Consider the following 20744-nt stretch of genomic DNA (forward strand, 5'->3'; position numbering starts at 1 on the left):
TAATATTTTATATGGTGCTTATATTTAAAGGTGCCATAGAATGCATGTATACAATATTTTAAATTGTTCTCTGATATCTACATAGAAGGTATATGGCATAGAAAAGGGTACAAATTCTCCAGAAACGGTTTTACAGCTCCATTTACAACCCTAGGATTTGCCACTAGAATGAAATGCTCTGTTATTGCCTTATTCGGAAGGTTCATGAATATTAAATGAGGAGCTCTGCTCTGATTGGCTGTTTCACAGTGCAGCTCGCTCTCACACAGCTGTAAGGAAACACATGGAGAAAATATAGATTTAATTATGGAGCTCGAGCCGCTATTAATATGCGGGGCATTGAAACTGCAACTTTTTAGTTTCACTTTTGAGATCGGTGATTGCATGTGCTCTATGTAACGTTATACTACAGGCAGAGCCGGATTAACGCAAAGGCAAACTAGGCACGTGTTGTTACAATATGTTACAATATTGTTACAAAATGTTACAATATAAATAAATCATAAAAATGAGAGAAGTGTGAAATGCCAAACAGCTATGATGCATTTTATGAACTGAACAATTATTTATTGAATTAATCAATTAAGATGCTTTAATTAAAAAATAAAGGCACAAACTCATGTCACTGTAATGTGAACTATTCAATGTTTGATCAACTTCACAATTATCTTAGATAATATTAACATTGATAGCCTATGCAGTAATGGTACAGTTCTGGAAGATGAGTATTTAATTTATTTTACTAAAAGCTTTGTAATTACTAAATGAACAAGTAATTAGCTACCCAACATTTTTCCAGACACAATTCCTCCTTTTTATGAAAAACATAAAAAAAAGCATTTCTTAAATGGCCATGCCAAATGAACTCTTTCTAGTAGCAATGCAACAACATGAACATTTTGGCTGATGCACATAATTATTTATATACGGAAGCCAATAAATCAAATATTGGTCAATAAATCTAAATCCAAATGCTGATGTTATTTTTTCAAAGCCTGATTACAAAAACAAAAGGCTTACCATTAAAAGCTACATCCCAAACATGCACATGCACAGAAGTCTCCCCTATATTATTTAACTATGCATTTTCACGACCACTAAATCTGAGGCTTTATATCTGCATTGTTCTTCAGCCTCATTGCTTTTTTCTTACTATAAACACTAAACCTGATTAACTTTTTTAAAATGTATTTTTTCAGACTCACTGATGAAGGATCAAGAATAATCACCAACCTGTTTGTTCTTCAGTGTGTTTCATTCTGCAGGGATCTGGATCTCTCATGTTCTCACTGTCCTTTAATAAACTCTGTCTCTGCAGATTTCACTTCTTTCTGATGCTGGTCTTCACTTGTAGACTGATGGGAATATTTCGGCATTTATTGATGAACTGCAGTGAGAAGAGCTTCACTGAAGGAGGAGCAGATCTGCCACAATTAAAGATAAATCAGTTTATGTTTCTGCACTAATTCACACCTTTTGAGGATTTATGTTCATCTCTATAACCATTTATCTATCTATTAAAGTAAACTGTAAAGTGTTTTATAATAACTTACAATTCTATCTCTACTCATATTTCATTAACATATAGGCAAATAAATATACACAATAAAAAACACATTTAATAGATACCAAATATAAACAATGTAAGATTGAAAAAAAAAAATAAACTGAAAATTTAAATGTACAAATGTGCAAGGTACAAATAAATCGCTAGTTAACTTTAACATTTTGTTTATTGTTTCAGTTTCGTGCATTGTATGAAACACGATTTACAGATTAATGAAATAACTGCAGATATCTTGTAATGTCACAATAACTGATCGTGTCACAACACCAATAAAATGAGCTTAATGTGACAATTTACGGATCTTAATTCATCAGCATAATGAATGAGGTGAAAACAGTATCTTTTGATATGAAATAACCAGGATTTTTAGCACCCCCGATAATATTAAACAAGCCATTCAGGATCAGCAGCAGATCATCTCACTTTATTCTGAGTGTTTGCTGGTAGAAACCCATCTTTTTAAATATTGTTATTTGTCCATATGCATCTAAATATAGTTCGTTTTTTTTTATTTACTTCATTCAAGCTAGCTCTTCCCATTTTGGAAACAATCAAATGATAAAAAACCTCAAACATGAGTGTTAGCAGGCACACAAATAGCACCGGACCTGATATAATTAATTTAGAAACAACCCTGTAAAAATGTTACTCAAGCAAACTGTGTAAAGAGTATTTCACAATTAAGTGAAAGAGTGAACTGCTCACCTCAGAAAACTCCAGCTGAAGCGCGCGAATGTTGATGACATCATCACCACGAGGCGAAACCAATGGTGGATTATCAAAAACGCGCCAAATTCTGATTAAATCGGCAAAACATAATAAACCTACATAACAAACCAAATAGTGGTAAAACATTTAGCGATGTAAAAAGACAGACAGTGATGTGTTGTGTGAAATATATTTTATCAAGACATTTAAATACGGAAAGCTCCAAATATTTAAGTGTTTTAGATATAAATAAATATTTGAATCGATTAATTCGTGATGCAACTGCAAGACGAATCAGCAGACAAGGAATATGGGTAAATAAATGTTTAATACTTGAAGCAAATATAAAAAGTAAAGGTGGAAACGAATGAGACTCTTTACTGACTGACTAGAAAAAGCATCAAGACAATAAAAATGAAGATAAACGTAAAATAACAGTATATCTGACATCTGCATTTCCTAAATACATAGTGGAATAATAATTAGTTGTTTTAAAAACACCAGTAAGGATGAAATTAAACAAAATAAATCAGCTTTAGAACAAGAACATATTGAACTTTTCTTAATAAAAGTTTAAACAAACTACAGGTGATAGGCATTATGAGACAATTAAACACAGAATTAAAAACTTTAAATATTATTCTTTGGATCTGAATCTCACTGCTGTTCTTGAAGAAAAGGAGAACTTTATTTATGAATTGAGATTATGTTTCTTTGTCATGTACATTTTTGCAGCTGCTATGACATTAATACAAAAGAGATGCAACATTGCACTTGTAATTGCTGGATTATGTTTTAAAACTATGATTTAATAAATATGCTTTGTAAATATGAAATGTAAAAGTATACAATATTAATACACAAGGTGATAAGTGAGACACAAGATGACGCCAATCATGTTTGTATCAATCAAGAGAGCACATGAAAATATCTCCTGAACTAAATATTCAGTCTGAAAAACCATGTTTAGAAAATATTGGAAAGCAAATTTAAAAAAGAAATCTTTATTGATAAAAGCAAACAAACACAGGGCAAATAGATAGACGCACTTCACTTAAAACACACTGGATCTCTTACTCTAGACTAAAACCTACAATGCAATGTTTTGCTGCAGTAATGTCATTTGTGTTGATTCTTTGCATCGTAGATTTTTATGTCCCTTAAAATGTGACTTTTGTCTGAAATTCTTCCCACACTGATCATGTATACGGTTTCTCATTTGGTGTGAATCCTCTCGTGCAGTTTTAAATGTTCAGATGCAATAAAAGTCGTTTCACACTTAATTTCAGCCTCACACATTTAATTTCTCATACAAGGATGTTCTTTTAACTTTTGTAAATGTGAAAAATTATTTTCACATACAGAACATGAATGGAGTTTCTGCTTTGAATGAATTGACATGTGTTGCTTCAAGCTTGAAGCCCACGAAAATGTTCTGTCGCATTGATCACATGTGAACGGTTTCTCTCCAGTGTGAATCCTCTCATGTGTTTTGCGGTTTTCTGACTGACTGAATCTCTTGTCGCAGTGTGAACACTTGTAAGGTTTCGCTCCAGTGTGAATCATCTCATGTGTTTTCAGGTCTCCTGACCGATTGAATCTCTTGTCGCAGTGTGAACACTTGTAAGGTTTCTCTCCAGTGTGAATCATCTCATGTGTTTTCAGGTCTCCTGACCGATTGAATCTCTTGTCGCAGTGTGAACACATGTAAGGTTTCTCTCCAGTGTGGATCCTCTGGTGCAATTTCAAATCTGTAGCAGTAAAAAAAGTCTTCTCACACTCAAAGCACATGTGATCTCTCACACCAGTGTGTGTCTTCTGATGCAATTGTAAACTTTTCAGATGTAAAAAACTCTTTCCACATAAAGGACATGAGTATTGCTCCCTCTCTAAATGAACTTTCAGGTGCCTCTTCAGGTATGAAGCCATCACAAATGTTTTTCCGCATTGATCACATTCATGCAGCTTCTCTCCAAAGTGGACGCTCATGTGTGTTTTAAGGTTTGCTGGTTGTGAGAAACTCTTCCCGCACTGATCACATGAGAAGGGTTTCTCTCCAGTGTGGATGTTCATGTGTCTCTTAAGGACTGATGAATGTGAGAAACTCTTCCCGCACTGATCACATGTGAAGGGTTTCTCTCCAGTGTGGATCCTCATGTGAACGCTGAGACTCTTTTTGCTCATCAAACTCTTTCCACACTGAGTGCAGGTGAAACTTTTCTTGACTCTCTTCAGTAAAGTCACTCTTTTAGTCTGTAAGCGAGTTTTCTCTCTAGTTTGGACATGTTGCTCCTCTTCACTCTCCTCATTTCCCTCCATCAGATCTGAAATAAAAGCGTTACAATTTAAATCATCAAAAAATCTAAGAAATGTGAAGTGAAAGCAGACAATGGCTTACTAAAATTATGATCGCATCTGATGCATTATTAACGCAAACTGTTATATGTAATTATAAAAACCAATATTATAATTAATAATCTATACAATAATCGAACAGTTCTGACAGACTCTCAGATGTTCATTTAATTTATTAAAAACTTGCTAACTTGTCAACCAATGGAAAGTTACATTTGAATGAAAATCCACTGAATATTGACTAAAAATCTTTGGTTTACTACAGCGGTTCAACGACTAAAGAAACTTGAAAAGCACAATGGTGTAAAACTGCTATTATTATGTGACTGTATTGTATTGCATTGCAATTAATAGCCCTTCAATGCAGATGTTGAATCAAGACTATTTAGCACAAAACCTGGAAGCAAAGCTCAAGAAGAGAGCCAGAGAGAAAAGATAGCGCCAGTGAAGAAAAAGAGACAGAGCAACATTTACAATCTTCATTTATTACTTCCTTTGACCACGTGACTAAAAACCATATGTGAGACATTCAAACTAACATAAACTCTAAAATAAAGTTCAAAGCTAAAAGTCTGATCAGAGGGGTGCTAACATTGTGTACTTGTGTAATGTCAAATAAATCAGTTCATATTATGATAACTTGAAAAAATATTTAGCCATTATGTTGAGGGATCAAGAATAATCACCAACCTGTTTGTTCTTCAGTGCGTTTCATTCTGCAGGGTTCAGGATCTCTCATGTTCTCTCTGTCCTTCAATAAACTCTGTCTCTGCAGATTTCACTTTGTCCTGATGATTTGATGCTGGTCTTCACTTGTAGACTGAAGGGAATATTCCAGCATTTGTTGATGAACCGTTGGGAGAACTTCAGAGAAGGTGGAGCAGATCTGCCAAAATTAAAAATAAACCAGTTACTATGTTTATGTTTTTTCACAAATTCACACCTTTCGAGAATTTATGTTTATCTCTATAACCATTTATCTATCTACTAAAGTAAACTGAAGTGTTATATTGTAATGTCACAATAGCTGATCGTGTCATAACACCAATAAAATGAGCTTAATGTGACAATTTACGGATATTATTTCATCAGCACAATGAATGAGGTGAAAAGGGCATCAATTGACATGAAATAACCAGGATTTTTAGCAGCTCTATTAATATTGATGAGCCTCAGAATATAAACACTCATTGAACAAGCCATTCAGGATCAGCAGCAGATCATCATACTTTATTCTGAGTGTTTGCTGGTAGAAACCCATCTTTTTAAATATTGTGATTTGTCCATATGCATCTAAATATAGTTCGTTTTTTTTTATTACTTCATTCAACAGCTAGTTAGCTCTTCCCATTTTGGAAACAATCAAATGGTAAAAACCATCGAACATAAGTGTTAGCAGACACACAAATAGCACCGGACTTGATCAAATTAATTTAGAAACAACCCTGTAAAAGTGTTGCTCAAACAAACCGTGAAAGAGTGAACTGCTCACCTCAGAAAACTCCAGCTGAAGCGCGCGAATGATGATGACATCATCACCACGAGGCGAAACCAACGGTGGATGATCAAAAACGCGCCAAATTCTGATTAAAACGGCAAAACGTTATATATAACTACATAACAAACCAAATTATGGTAAAACAGTTAGTGATGTAAACAGTCGGACAACGAACTATATTTATAAAAACATTTCAATATGAAAAAGCCCCAAATATTTAACATATTTTAGATATAAATAAATATTTGAATTAATTCATTCGTGATGCAACTGCAAGACGAATCAGCAGAAAATAAATATGGGCAATAAAACTTTAGTACTTAAAGCAAAAATAAAAACTAGAGGTGAAAATGAATGAGACGGATACCTCTCTTTAATGACTGACTAGAAAAAGCTTTTCAAGAGAATAAAAATGAAGAAGCAGCCGGTTGCAAAGTGGAAAAACAGTATATCTTATATTTGTTATAAAAACACCAGTAAGGATGAAAAAAAAAAATCAGCTTTAGAACCAGAACATTTTGAACTTTTCTTTAGAAAAGTTATTATTATTAGTGTTATTGTTAGTATTATTATTATTTAGTTTTGTGTTTTATAGCCTATTAAACATAGTTTAACACAGGCTAATGAAATAAATTCTGTCTTGTAGATATCATAATAGTGACTGGATAGTTTAGGTCTGATGATAAGAATGAAATAAACTTTAACTGACAGTTAGCAGGAGATCAGCACCATAGATGAGGTGAAAACAGGAGCTATTATCATGAAACAGAGGATTTTCAGCAGCTCTATTAATATTGATGAGCCTCAGACTATAAACACTCATTAAACAAACCATTCAGGATCAACAGCAGATCATCTCACTTTATTCTGAGTGTTTGCCGGTAGAAACTGATTGTTTGAGTCAGAATATATGATGAAAGCCTATTAAAGTGCTCCATTTCTCAAATTATACAGAAAAAATAGCCCTACCACAAATATAAAATATATTGACAACTATCTTTATCAGAGATTATGATTTGTCCATCTGGTCCATCAAAGAAATAAAGTGCATTTTACAATAAATATCGTGAACTGATTGCCTCAGAAAACTCCACTAAAGCGCACGTGAGTGATGACGTCATACCAACGGTATGATGATAAACGCGCCAAATTCGGTTTAAAATGGCAAAATGTATAGAATACACAAATTAAAGCAGTTTAGATTAAAAAACAGAAACAGAAAAACACAGCATTGTAAAAAATACAATGATTTTCTGTAATCAGGAAATCCAGGTTAATGCGGTAAATTAAATTACAGCAATGCTGCTGTAAGAATTACAGTAAGTAGCTGACAACCCTGCAGCTAGTATTTTACTGTAAAATTTACAGGAAAATGTTTACAGTGATTTCAAACCGTTTTTAACCAGGGACAATCCAAAAACATTGTTTTGCACATCATTTGACATGGCAATTCTAAGAGAAAACACTCATTGCTGAAAAAGTTGTATTCTTTTCAAGACAAACCTTAAACTTGCAGTTTAAAATCAATCCATAAAACAGACTTAGACTTACCTCTGTTTCTCTGAGAGACTCATCTCAGACAGAGAGTCCTTCTCTCGCTACAAATATATTGCCATGTACTGTTAGCAAATAGTATGGTAATCCCTTCAGATCATTTAGATCACTCTTTAAAACACACAGAGAGAGAGAGGCGTGTGTGTATGTGTACATACTGTGCAGAAATTAAACGCTTTGCTACAACATTTAGAAGGAAAAGTTCTTCATTCTACTACTACAGATCATCCATGAATTATTTTAAAGTGAAGTTCTTACTTCGTTAGGAATTGCATATTTATTTATATCTGACCAGAGCTAACAAAAAGAAAGAGATAATCCGAGAAAAAAGATGTTAAAACAGTCAATCAAAACAAATAGTCCTATTTTTGAACAATATATGATGATTATTCCAAATAACACATGAATGGGGGGAAAATAGCTTGTAGACTAATTTTCACACATCCAAAGCTTATGAAAATTTAAAATGACAGAGAAGATTATTTGATAAATTATTGTAAAATGTGTGCATTATATTTGAAAAGTCTGGGCCAAAACCAAAATGATTGAAACATGAAATCATGCTCAACGATATCAAACACCTTCTGAGAATCTTAAAACAAAATAAGAACTTCGTCGTTCACTAGTTCTGAATTGTTTAAAAGGTCTAACAACAGTCAAATATATCTAAATACATATATCTTCCTTTCATAAATCTCATTTGGGTGACAGATATAATTTCTTCCAAACATGGTTTTAATCTGTTGACATATAGAGATGCTAATAATTTGTAATCTGAATTAAGCAGCATAACTAGACACCAATTATCTAAAAGCAAAATGTCTTTATTAGGTTTTGGAATTCAATGACAGTCTTCCTTTGTGAAGAGATGCCACTGAATTCCAAACCCTAATAAAGACATTTTGATTTTAGATCATTTTTGCTTTTTATACTTGTATAGGGAGTAAAAGATTTTATCACTTAATTTTAAATCTTAAAATATAATAAACTACCACAATAACCAGCAGCGCTATTATAACATTAAAAAATAATGTATGTAGGAAAAGGCACAGTCTAATAAAAAAGAAACTTCTGTCATTTTTATTCCAATCACAAATATTTATCACACAGACAGCAAGTAAAGAGCACAACATTTATAATCACTGAAGCTGTCAGTCAGTTCAATGCAGACACATAACTAACTTATTCTCAAATTAAATTGAATAGCAATGTGTATAAAATATAAGAGAGATCAAGTAAATGTTCAAAGTAATATGGACATTTCTCATTATAGACTTGCTTTTGACACATTTAAGTGCTGCACTTGACAATCACATTATGATTACATTTGTAGCCTTTAAACTGAAGAGTCAGACAGACTCATCTGAGCTTCTTCCCCCTCTGTTTCACCTTTAAATAAAACAAAACAATTTGCTTGAACGCTAAAGCAACATTAATTATGCAATACCACTTGTTTCTAAAACATAAGCTGCATTACTTTATTGAAAAGACTGAGACTTTACACATTTGCACTATAACATTGATTTCTTTCTCCTCATAGACACAGTATTGAAGCCCTTCTGAGGATCCTCACCTGATGTTTCCTGCTCCTCTCATCATGATTTCAAACTATGACATACAGCATTTATCATCTTTTGGTGATTGAAGTCGCTCAGGGACTCTTGTCAATGGATCTCCATCTACACTGTAATGTGGAACAGAAGAGAGAAAGAGAAAACAATAATCAGTTAAAAAGTTACATTTGCATGATCTTGCATAGGTATTTCTAAAACAATATTGTGTTTTAAATCCATTGAACATGCTAATGGATGTACACCATACATAATAAACAACAAGGAACAAATAAAAGTGTGATTTTGCCTTAAAACAAACAAACAAAACACTTTCAGTGAAATGTTCCACTAGTTAAAGCCGTTTTCTCTCTAGTTTCAACATTTGTATTGGTCTCAGTAAATAAGTGAAAATAAAGTAAGTGTGAAGTAATGTGACGTGTTGCTTGTCAAAGTCAAAACACAGTCTGCAAACACAGTCACAAAGTAAAAACTCCAATCCGGCCAAATCTAAAATGATTCACTATTACTGATGTAATTAATAATGCAGGTATTGTGTTAAACATTTTTATCAACTCTACATTTAATTCTGACACCAACCTTTTGGCGCAATAAAGCTTGATGACTGAATTTAATCAACTCTTTTCACAAATATTATATCAGAGGTAATTGAAGATGTCTTTAATATCACAAAGTGAAGTTTACTCACCTCAGTTCACAGTTTGAGTCTCGCAGCACATCAATGAGCCGCTGCTTTGAGTCTCCAATCATATTGTTTCTTAGATTAAGCTCTTTTAGAAACTGTAGTGCTTTTGTGTTTGTCAAAGACTGAGTTAAAGAAGAAACATCTGTAATGCCACAATTATAAAGACTAGAAAGAGACAAAGAGAAGAAGAGAGATCACCAACAAATCATTAATGTTTAGAATTTACACTCAGACTCATCATGAGATACTGAGTATAAAGTGTTTTAGTTTCATCTGTTAAAGTAGTTTAAGCATTTTGATTCTTGTATGTGAATGTTACTGACCTCAATCTCTCCAGTTTACAGTGTGAATCCTTCAGTACGTCACATATGCCATTCACTCCTGTGTTTGTTATTTTATTCTGACTCAGGTTCAGTTGTCTCAGGTGTGATGGGTTTGATATCAGAGCTGAAGTCAGGATGAGACACTGTTTCTCTGTAATACTGCAATCCCGCAGACTGAAGACAGAAAGAGAAAGAGCAATAAACTGAAACTTAATGATATGAAACAAACCAAGACAGGAGTATTTGTGGATATGAGGGAAAAAAACAAGTCTGTATTTGTCCTCACTCAACAGATGCATTTTATTAATGTAGATTAATATATAGGATAATTTTAAGTTATTTTAGAGTGCATCTCTAAATACACATTTTGAATCAAAGATTTAAGGAAAAGTACCATTAGTCTAGTATAAATATAACAAAGTGAGAGTCATCTACAGTCGTGTATTACACTTGTTTTTATTCTTTCACTGCTGTCTTTTTTCAAATCAAGATTTTTCGTATTTCAGCAAGTTTAGTCTCTTTCTACTAATAGACATACAAACCATTTACCTCATAGTATTGCTGAATCTCTCTTCAGATGGAAAAAACAAGATGCAGCACTATGAATTGATGTGACTTGCATCTGTTGTCTTAATCTAAACGGTAAACTTTAATCTGACTGTAACTGCTGTACAATATAATGATACTAGGGTTGTGACGATGAGGAAATTTTCCTAACGGTTAATCGACACGTGACAACACTGGTAATACCGGTATCACCGTGGGGGGTGGGGGTTTCCCTTTTTTTCTGCTTTTAAATACATGTAATCTTGCCTCAACTGACGCTGATGTTTGGGGCGGTGTGAACGCACCAAAATAAATGCGTGCGTATTATACTTTCACTTTCAGTTTTGCGGGAATTCGCCATTCGGCGGCTATTGTTTAAATGGACGACAAAGTTTGCAGATTGCCTCATTAATGTTTTCAGGTTCCTTTTTGCATTTGGTGTAGTGGTGCCCGGAGAAGTGGGTATACGCTTAATTTATAAATTCCACCAAACCCCTAGACGTGACTCTTGGCAATCTCTGATGAAATCTGTTGGGTTTTTTATAAGAGACGTTTTGAACTTATTTGAACGCATTTGGTTACTGGATCCCTGGACTGATACGTTTACAGGGGTTCACTGTTTGAAGAAATTTCTGATCCTAAAAAAACGGCTTCTTTTTATTTGTTAGGTATTATTTTCGTTATTATGTATTATGTAAATTACTGGGGTGCGGGAGATGGAGCGGCACAGCCAGGCACATCAAATATATTTCAAAGCAAGCCGGTGCCACGGTCCTGACTGTGTTTTTTTGGGGTGTTTTTAAACGAATATTTACATGATTTTGGCTAATGGAGGAGACTACTGAATGATGCGCATCAGAGGGGATTAGCAGTGGCTACGCAAAGCCGCCTGATAAAGAAGTGGGTATACGCCGTATACCTGATACCCTCAACTACACTCAAAATATTGCCAAACAGATGCTTTTGCATTGCGTTTTGACACTAAATCGTCTGCCATTCTCTTTCTGTCCTCTCGTTCTCCTCAAGTGATAAATGAAATATGACGCATTGTAGCTATGTTCAGTTCTTAATTATAGTCCATGCTCTCGTCTTAAGTAAATTATTTAGAATTATATTTTCCATTTAATTCAAATAAGTATTTTATAAAAAATAAAAAAAACGAATACTTAAAAAAAATGTGGGGACGGTGTCACGGTGGAAAAGTGATGTCACCGGTGTTGCGTCTTAAACCCGGTAACACCGTCAACACCGTCTATCGTGGCAAGCCTAAATGATACTAACTGTAGTTTCTCCAGCTTGAATTGTGGGTTCATCAGTAGATCACTGAGGTTTTTCACTCCAGAGTCTCCTAGTTTATTCTCGCTCAGGTTCAGTTCTCTCAGGTGTGATGGGTTTGATTTCAGAGCTGAAGTCAGGATGAGACACTGTTTCTCTGTAATACTGCATCTACACAGACTGAAGACAGACAGAGAAAGAACAATGAATTAGATCTATGATGATCATCTTATTGAAGAGCTACAGTAGCTGTAGATCATTGTGATTAATGATCTGGATAAAAATGCAACTTAATTTGTTGATTCTAACATGCTGCAGTCTAAAAGTGTCTGCTCTTTAAGAACATAAGGCCCTTCTTCACTCTCTCATTGTGTGTTTGCTGTAAACACAGGAGTTATGTTGATGTGTGTGTTGTGTTTGTGACATGAGCTCTGTTCATAAAAGTATCATCAGTTTCATATGTGATGGGTTACTGTCTTACATTATGAAACACAACTTTATATCATAAAGTATTTTTTTAAATATTTTTTGTATATTGTAGCAGCAAATGCAAGTCTTATATTTCTGTAGATCAACAGGGCAGACATCAAGTTTTCCGGCCATTTAAAGTTTTATTTTGACGTGACACAAAGCAGTGATATCTAATGCCATAATTTTCTTCATTCAGGCCGACAGCTCACACAAAAACAAGAGGCGAGATTTATTATTGCACAAACCAATCATAACTGATCACATCCAATTATAGCACAATGTAGGCATTGCCTTCTCTCATGTGACTTTCCCCCATTCATTTTTAACTACCCCCCACTAAAAACCCACAGCATACTATTGGGTTTCTGTTAAAAGTCAATGGGCTAAAGGGAGGCAAACCTCTGCTGTAACTTTACCTGCGGCTGTCACTGTTGGACAGTGTTACTTTATAAAAACAAAAGATTTGTATACTTTTAATATCATATTTAGTAAATTTTGGGTCATTTTATTTTTGTAATATTGATTATTTTCTCATCCAATTTTTGAGCAGACACTGCCTCCTCTGAGTAAACGCCCTTGATCAGTACATTGCTTCAAATACTTTGAAATTATTTACTACTTACACAACTAATTTTAAATGTGCACAACTACAAAGGCCAGAAGACACTGCTACAGTATAAACAATGTAAGTTGGGTCTAGTTGTTTGAAGCTAAACAGTAAACTTTAGTCTGACTGTAACTGCTATACAGTATAATGATACTAACCGTAGTTTCTCCAGCTTGAATTGTGGGTTCATCAGTAGATCACTGAGGTTTTTCACTCCAGAGTCTCCTAGTTCATTCCTGCTCAGGCTCATTTCTCTCAGGTGTGATTGGTTTGATTTCAGAGCTGAAGTCACAGCAGAACAACCTTTATCTGTCATTTCACAGTCACTTAACCTACAATGGCAGAAAGAAGGAGAGCAGGAAATAAAAAATAAAATAAATTACATTATTTTCATAAATAATAAAACTGTTAAGGAAGCAGACTGGCGAAACAGGTAAGTGAAACAGTAACAGGTTTTAAAGTCGGCAGAATAATGCAGATGATGGCGTGCAGAACCGGGTAAGTGAACTGTTCAGATGTAGATTGGAGTTTGGTTGCAGGATGACTGAATGTAGATTCGGTTCTCTCCTTTTTGCAGGAACGATACTGGGAGGACGTTGACAGGAAGAACTGGATGCTGGCTTACGGCACACACACACACTGGAGGCTGTGATCGGCTGACGTGACAGACTGGACTGGAAATATAGCACAAGACAGGTAAGTAGCCACAGGTAAGTATTCAGAATACCTCGAGAACTTGGTTGGAGTCCTTGAGTGAGTCCGGTTTCGGATAAACGAGCCCGGACACTGGTGACTGTGTGTGGTGGGCTTTTGAATGTGTTGTGCCGATTGCGTGCAGGTGAGACTGATTAGTATTCTGGTGAGCGTGATCTTTGTGTGAGTGACGTGGAAGAACCTGGCCAATCCGTGACATTACCCCCCTCCCCAGGGCCCGCTCCTGAGGGCTGAGACCTCCGACGTTGCGGTGGCCTACCTCGTCCCCGAGGTGCTGGGAGGTCAGGATGGGCGTGGTGGAATTCCTTCAGAAGGGCTGGGTCCAGTATGTCTCCTCTGGGGACCCAGGACCTCTCCTCTGGCCCGTATCCCTCCCAGTCGACGAGGTATTCCAAGACCCCACCGCGACTTCGGGACTGCAAGATCTCCCAGACGGCGTAGATGGAGCCTTCTTCCAGATCCAAGGGGGGAGGGGGTTCCTCTTCGTGGCCAGGTTCTGTGGAGGGAAGAACAGGAGAGTGACAGGGTTTGAGGAGTGAGACGTGAAAAGTGGGGTGAATCCGGTACTGTGGTGGGAGCTGGAGCTTGTAAGTGACTGGGTTGACCTGTTCCGTGATGGTAAAGGGGCCAACGAATCTGGGACTTAATTTCCTTGAGGGCAGGCGCAGTCGGATGTCTTTGGTGGAGAGCCAGACTTTTTGACCAGGGGTGTACGTAGGACCTGGGATTCTCCTTCGATCCGCGACGATCTTGTTTCTGCGCATTGCCCTTTGGAGATGGTGATGCGCTTCGTCCCAGATTCTCTCGCTCTCCCGGAACCAGTGATCCACTGCGGGCACCTGTGATGGTTCACCATTCCAGGGGAAGAGCAGCGGTTGGTAGCCTAGCACGCACTGGAATGGTGTGAGTCCTGTAGTGGGTTGCCGCAGTGAATTCTGGGCGTACTCCGCCCAGCCCAGAAACTGGCTCCAGGAGTCCTGGTGACCATGACAAAAGGTCCGAAGGAACCGTCCCACCTCCTGGATTTTCCTCTCTGTCTGTCCATTCGTCTGCGGGTGGTATCCAGACGAGAGGCTTACGGTCACACCTAGGAGTTGGAAGAATGCTCTCCAGACTCTGGAAATGAACTGGGGTCCTCTATCTGATACTATGTCTTCGGGGAGCCCATAGTATCTGAACACTCGATCAAACAGAAGCTGCGCGGTCTCCAGGGCTGTGGGAAGCCCCTTCAGCGGCAGGAGTTGACAGAACTTTGAAAAGCGATCCACAATGACTAGAATACAAGTGTTCCCATCGGAAGGGGGCAGGTCTGTCATGAAGTCCACTCCTAGGTGTGACCAGGGACGGTTCGGGACAGGCAAGGGATGGAGTTCTCCTGCAGGTAGATGTCGGGGAGTCTTTGAAATGGCACACTCCTTGCAGCCTCGGACATAGCGCCTCACATCCCTTGCCATGTCTGGCCACCAGAAGCGTTCTGATAGCAGCGAGATGGTGGCGTTGGCCCCTGGATGCCCAGTGCCCAGGGAGGTGTGAGTCGAATGGATAAGATCTACCCGCTGGTCCCGAGGAATGAACTGACGTCCTGGAGGGCAACCCGGCAGAGATCTGGCTGTTGGAGTGGCGACAGCTGGAGGACTAGACCAGTCGATGGGCGCGACGAAGATGCTTTTGGGGAGTATAGGCGTGGCTGTTTCGGTGGATTCCTGGGTGTCGTGTAGTCGGGAGAGGGCGTCTGCACGGACATTCTTTGAGCCTGGGCGATAGGTTATTTTAAAGTTGAACCGTGAGAAGAACAGGACCCAGCGTGCCTGACGTGGACATAGCCTCTTTGCATCGCGGAGGTATTGCAGATTTTTGTGATCCGTGATGACCTGAAATGGATATTGAGCTCCCTCCAGCCAGTGCCGCCACTCCTCCAGGGCGAGCTTGATGGCCAGTAACTCCCGGTTGCCGATGTCATAATTTTGCTACGCCGGGTTGAGCTTTCTAGAGAAGTAGGCACATGGATGTAGACGTGGAGGAGTACCATGGTGTTGGGACAAGACCGCTCCGACGCCAGTAGTGGATGCGTCCACCTCGACCACGAACGGATGATCAGGGTCTGGATGTGTCAGGAGTGGTGCTTGGGTGAATGCGGTCTTGAGGGACTGGAAGGCTGCGGCGGCTTCGGGAGTCCAGTGGAGATTCCGGGATTTCCCTTTGAGGAGGTTGGTGAGGGGAACCGTAAGTATACTGTAATTATTTATGAAGCGACGGTAGAAGTTTGCGAAACCAAGAAATCTCTGGAGTTCCTTTATGGTGGTGGGTTCTGGCCAGGAGACAACTGCCGATACCTTCCCCTCGTCCATGCGGACACATTGCCGATCAATGACATACCCCAGGAACTGAACTGATTGCAGGTGGAACGAGCACTTTTCGGCCTTAAGATATAACTGGTGCTCGCGTAAACGTTGAAGGACCTCCGCAACGTGGAGGCGATGTTCGGCCTCACTCCGGGAGTAGATTAAGATATCGTCAATATAGACGATGACGAATCGATGTAGAAACTCCCGGAGAACCTCGTGGATAAAATTCTGAAATACGGAGGGGGCGCTGACCAGACCATAGGGCATAACAAGGTATTCATAGTGGCCAGTAGGGGTCACAAACGCGGTCTTCCACTCGTCCCCCTCACGTATTCTCACGAGGTTATACGCGCTGCGGTGGTCCAGCTTCATGAAGATCCTGGCTGATCGGAGCTGCTCAAGGGCCGCAGGGACGAGAGGAAGAGGGTATCTAAACTTGACGGTACCTTGGTTAAGAGTCCGGTAATCAATGCACGGCCGCAGCCCTCCATCCTTCTTGGCCACAAAGAAAAAGCTGGATGCTGCGGGTGATGTGGATGGTCGGATGTATCCCTGGCTCAGAGCTTCTTGAACGTACTCCTCCATGGCCTTCGTCTCCGGAAGCGATAACGGGTAGATCTTTCCCCTGGGCATTGGAGCATCCGGAACGAGGTCGATGGCACAGTCCTATGGCCGATGTGGAGGTAGCTGGGAAGCTCTCTTGGGGCAGAATACATCCTGGAAGGACGAATAACACTCTGGGATCTGGACAGACTGTTTCTCGACAGGGCTTTCGACTGACGTGACGTACACAGGTAAGGATCTTCTGACAGGACGTGGAAGCTCTGGAAAACAGGTATCTGTACACTCTGGTCCCCACTTCATGACTTCGCCGCTGCCCCAAGAGAGGATGGGATTGTGCTTCACCAGCCACGGGCGCCCTAGGATGATGTCCATGGATGCACCCTCCAGAACCAGAAACTGAATCGCCTCCTTGTGGAGAACTCCAATTTGTAGATTGATGTTTTCACATTTACGATGGACCTTGGTACGGGTGTTGATTTTGCTGGTTATGGGTTTGATTTGGTAAATGGATGAAGAAGCTTCGGTTCGGAGCTGGAGCTGGCGACAGAGGGAGCCCGAGATGAAGTTGCCGGCTGACCCTGAGTCGATGAGGGCCGTGACTGCAATAGAAAATGACAGAGAGGACAACTGAACATTGGTAGTCAGAGGGCGCAGATTTTCTATCTCGGAAGAGAGACCACTCACCAAGGAACGGACGGGACGAACGGGGCAGTTGAGACGGATGTGTCCACTAGCCCCACAGTACATGCACAGCCCGGGTCAGTCGCTCAGCAGATGTTAATTTCCCAGCTTCCAGGATCATACCTTCTGGTTCTGGAGGAGCGGTTTACTCAGGCGAACAGAGGAGTGCAGTTGCTGTGGTGTCAGCGTTGGCTTGATATGTTTGGATTCGATCAGAACAGCGAAGTGATTGCTGGATGAATTTTTCGAGACCCATTGAGTCGTCCAATGCTGCTAACTGTAATCGGAGTCTGGGTTCCAAGCCGAGTCGGTAGGTGGTTAACAGCGATCTCTCATTCCATCCGCTGGCAGCTGCTAAAGTACGAAAACGTAAGGCATATTCTTGTGTAGTCATACTCCCTTGTTTCAAATGGTAGAGTTGTTCTCCTGCAGAGATCGCTTCATCAGAACTGCCAAAAACCTCTTTAAAGTGGGCAATGAAATTCTGGATGGTGCTGGTTGCTGGCACGGCTTGGCGCCAGATGGTGTCAGCCCACCTCAATGCAGGTCCGGTGAGCAAGGATGTGATAAACGCGATCTTCGACTGATCTGTGGGATATAACTCGGGTTGCATGGTGAATATTAGCGAACATTGGAGAAGAAATCCGCTATGCTGTCATGCCAAACAAATTTTTGTGAAGGATGATGTTTTACATTTATATTGGAACATGAGTTAAGTAAAAAGTTTAGTTTACATCATAAATAATAGTTTAGCATTTAAATACAGCGAGAATATGGACATTTTTGGGTAGGCTTTATAAGCCCATTTTTGAATGTAAATGTTACTGACCTCAATCTCTCCAGTTTACAGTGTGAATCCTTCAGTACGTCGCATAAGTCATTCACTCCTGTGTTTTTGATTTGATTCAAGCTCAGGTCCAGTTCTCTCAGGTGTGATGGGTTTGATTTCAGAGCTGAAGTCAGGATGAGACACTGTTCCTCTGTAATACTGCATCTACACAGACTGAAGACAGACAGAGAAAAGACAACAAATCAGATTCCTGATACATCATGAGTAAATACTATAAAGTCACTAATATACAAGCAAAATCCCAGAAACGTATTATAACATGAATGAACAAACTGAGAGAGGAGCATTTAAGGATACAAGTTACAATTCCAAGGCTGGACCCGCCCTCAGTCAATAAATAAATGCATTTTAAAAATTAAATTGATTTATAGAAACAACGAAAAAAAAAAAAACTAAATTAAATAGTTTATTTCACCTTTTTTTATGGATGAAAATCCTCAAATCAATGAAATCAAAGAATAATTTTAAGCCATTTTAGAGTGTAGTTTACAATCACTAAATATACAAATATACCAAATATATATTTTGTTAAAAGTACTAACTGTTATAATCATCTAATGTCATTAGTTAGTCTGTTGTCACTTCTGTTTTGTTTCACAGATTTCAGCAAGTTTACACTGTTTCGGCAGATACACACACAAAAATGGTATTTCTCAATCTTTCTTCAGATACAGAAATGTCAAAAAGTACCGTGCTAGAAATCATGTGACATGAGCCCAGCAGTCTTAAACTAAAACATGAACTTCAATCACACGATAATGATACTAACTGTAGTTTCTCCAGCTTGAATTGTGGGTTCATCAGTAGATCACTGAGGTTTTTCACTCCAGAGTCTCCTAGTTCATTCCTGCTCAGGTTCAGTTCTCTCAGGTGTGATGGGTTTGATTTCAGAGCTGAAGTCAGGATGAGACACTGCTCCTCTGTAATACTGCATCTACACAGACTGAAGACAGAAAGATAAAAGACAATGATCACTAGGAAAAAGAAAAGTCTGATTTAACTTTTCCTTAGTTCCTTCCTGTTCTAGCTCATACTAATCTGAATGACGTCTGAAACTTTGCATTATAACCAATTATGTGTTCATTTGATCTTTACAGATTTTGTATCACTTTAGTATAGGGACCAATTCACAATGTTGACTAGTTGCTTATTAGCATGCTATTTATTATCATTCAATGTTTTATTAGTGCTTAAAGGACATATTCTGAATGATCATATTCTACATCCCTAATCTTAACAACAACCTTACTAACGATTAATAAACAACAAACCATGAGTTTATTGAGGAAAAAGGCATAGTTAATGATTTGTTAATAGTGAGAATTGGACCTTAAAATAAAGTGTTACCCTATCTTTTATTTTTTTTATGGAAGAAGATGCAAATCTCATGATATTTCTGCAGAACAACATGTAGACAATCAGTACACTGTTTCAAATACTTTAAATGCAGTTATTTGGCTACTAATTTAACTTGGGATTATCTTTAATCACACTTTAACTGTTGTAAAGTATAATGATACTAACTCTAGTTTCTCCAGCTTGCATTGTGGGTTCATCAGTAGATCACTGAGGTTTTTCACTCCAGAGTCTCCTAGTTCATTCCCTCTTAGGTTCAGATCTTTCAGGTGTGATGGGTTTGATTTCAAAGCTGAAGTCAGGATGAGACACTGTTTCTCTGTAATACTGCATAAAGACAGACTGAAGACAGAAAGAGAAGGAACAATGACTCAGATGTATGACAATCAACTAACCAATGTGTTTTGTGTCATTCAGACTTTTTACAGACTTTTGCCGGCAAATAAATATGGATATAAGGGTGCAGGTAGCATGGAGAAAGACTACACAGTGTTCATTTAAATATACTACTAAATGTACGGTATGCAAATGTTAAAAATGTTACAAATAAGCCAAGTTACCAATTAAGATGTGATCCATTTATCCAAATGAGTTCAAGCATTCATTTCACATCAACTTTTTGCTCACTGGGGTAAATGTGTTCATGTCTGTTTGTTCTCAGACACACTGCCGACTCGTTACAAGCTTTTTACGAGCAGTGTTGAGACTAGACTATCGCGTTACAAAAAATATTACTTTTTGCTCTATTGCAGCAATAACACATTACTAATACAATTTAGGTAATATTATTACTGAATTTACTAATGCGGTTTGTGCTGTGTATCTGTGTTTAACCAAAACTATAATGTAACATTAATGTAGACCTGCATACCAGTATCTTAATATGATTTTATCATTTTGTTATGGTATAGTAGACCTACCATATACCCTTTGCTGGAAATAGCAATAAACTAGGCTACATTTTGGCATTTTAGAATGCCTAGTCATACTTCTGTAAATATTTTGGTGAAAGTAACTGTAGTGTAACATATTAAAATTCCAGGACAGTAATATTGTAATGAAACTAATTACAAA

The 20744-nt window shown here is 38.2% G+C and overlaps 2 protein-coding genes across 2 annotated transcripts in view; both read right to left on the reverse strand.

Moving 5' to 3' along the window:
- Positions 1-5369, reverse strand: part of LOC141337859 (uncharacterized) — a 46508-nt gene extending 41139 nt beyond the window's left edge. The window contains exons 1-2 of the mRNA XM_073843440.1: positions 5321-5369; positions 3702-4599 (exon numbers count right to left, since the gene is read on the reverse strand). Coding sequence (XP_073699541.1) covers positions 3702-4599; positions 5321-5369 — 947 coding nt within the window. The remainder of the gene's footprint in view (positions 1-3701; positions 4600-5320) is intronic.
- Positions 5370-8736: 3367 nt separating this feature from the next.
- Positions 8737-20744, reverse strand: part of LOC141338679 (NACHT, LRR and PYD domains-containing protein 12-like) — a 26207-nt gene continuing 14199 nt past the window's right edge. The window contains exons 7-14 of the mRNA XM_073844284.1: positions 19839-20012; positions 19084-19257; positions 18372-18467; positions 13319-13396; positions 12089-12262; positions 10262-10435; positions 9942-10103; positions 8737-9366 (exon numbers count right to left, since the gene is read on the reverse strand). Coding sequence (XP_073700385.1) covers positions 9291-9366; positions 9942-10103; positions 10262-10435; positions 12089-12262; positions 13319-13396; positions 18372-18467; positions 19084-19257; positions 19839-20012 — 1108 coding nt within the window. The 3' untranslated portion in view covers positions 8737-9290. The remainder of the gene's footprint in view (positions 9367-9941; positions 10104-10261; positions 10436-12088; positions 12263-13318; positions 13397-18371; positions 18468-19083; positions 19258-19838; positions 20013-20744) is intronic.

Source organism: Garra rufa, chromosome 7 (genome assembly GCF_049309525.1).
Source record: "Garra rufa chromosome 7, GarRuf1.0, whole genome shotgun sequence".
Lineage (NCBI taxonomy): Eukaryota > Metazoa > Chordata > Actinopteri > Cypriniformes > Cyprinidae > Garra > Garra rufa.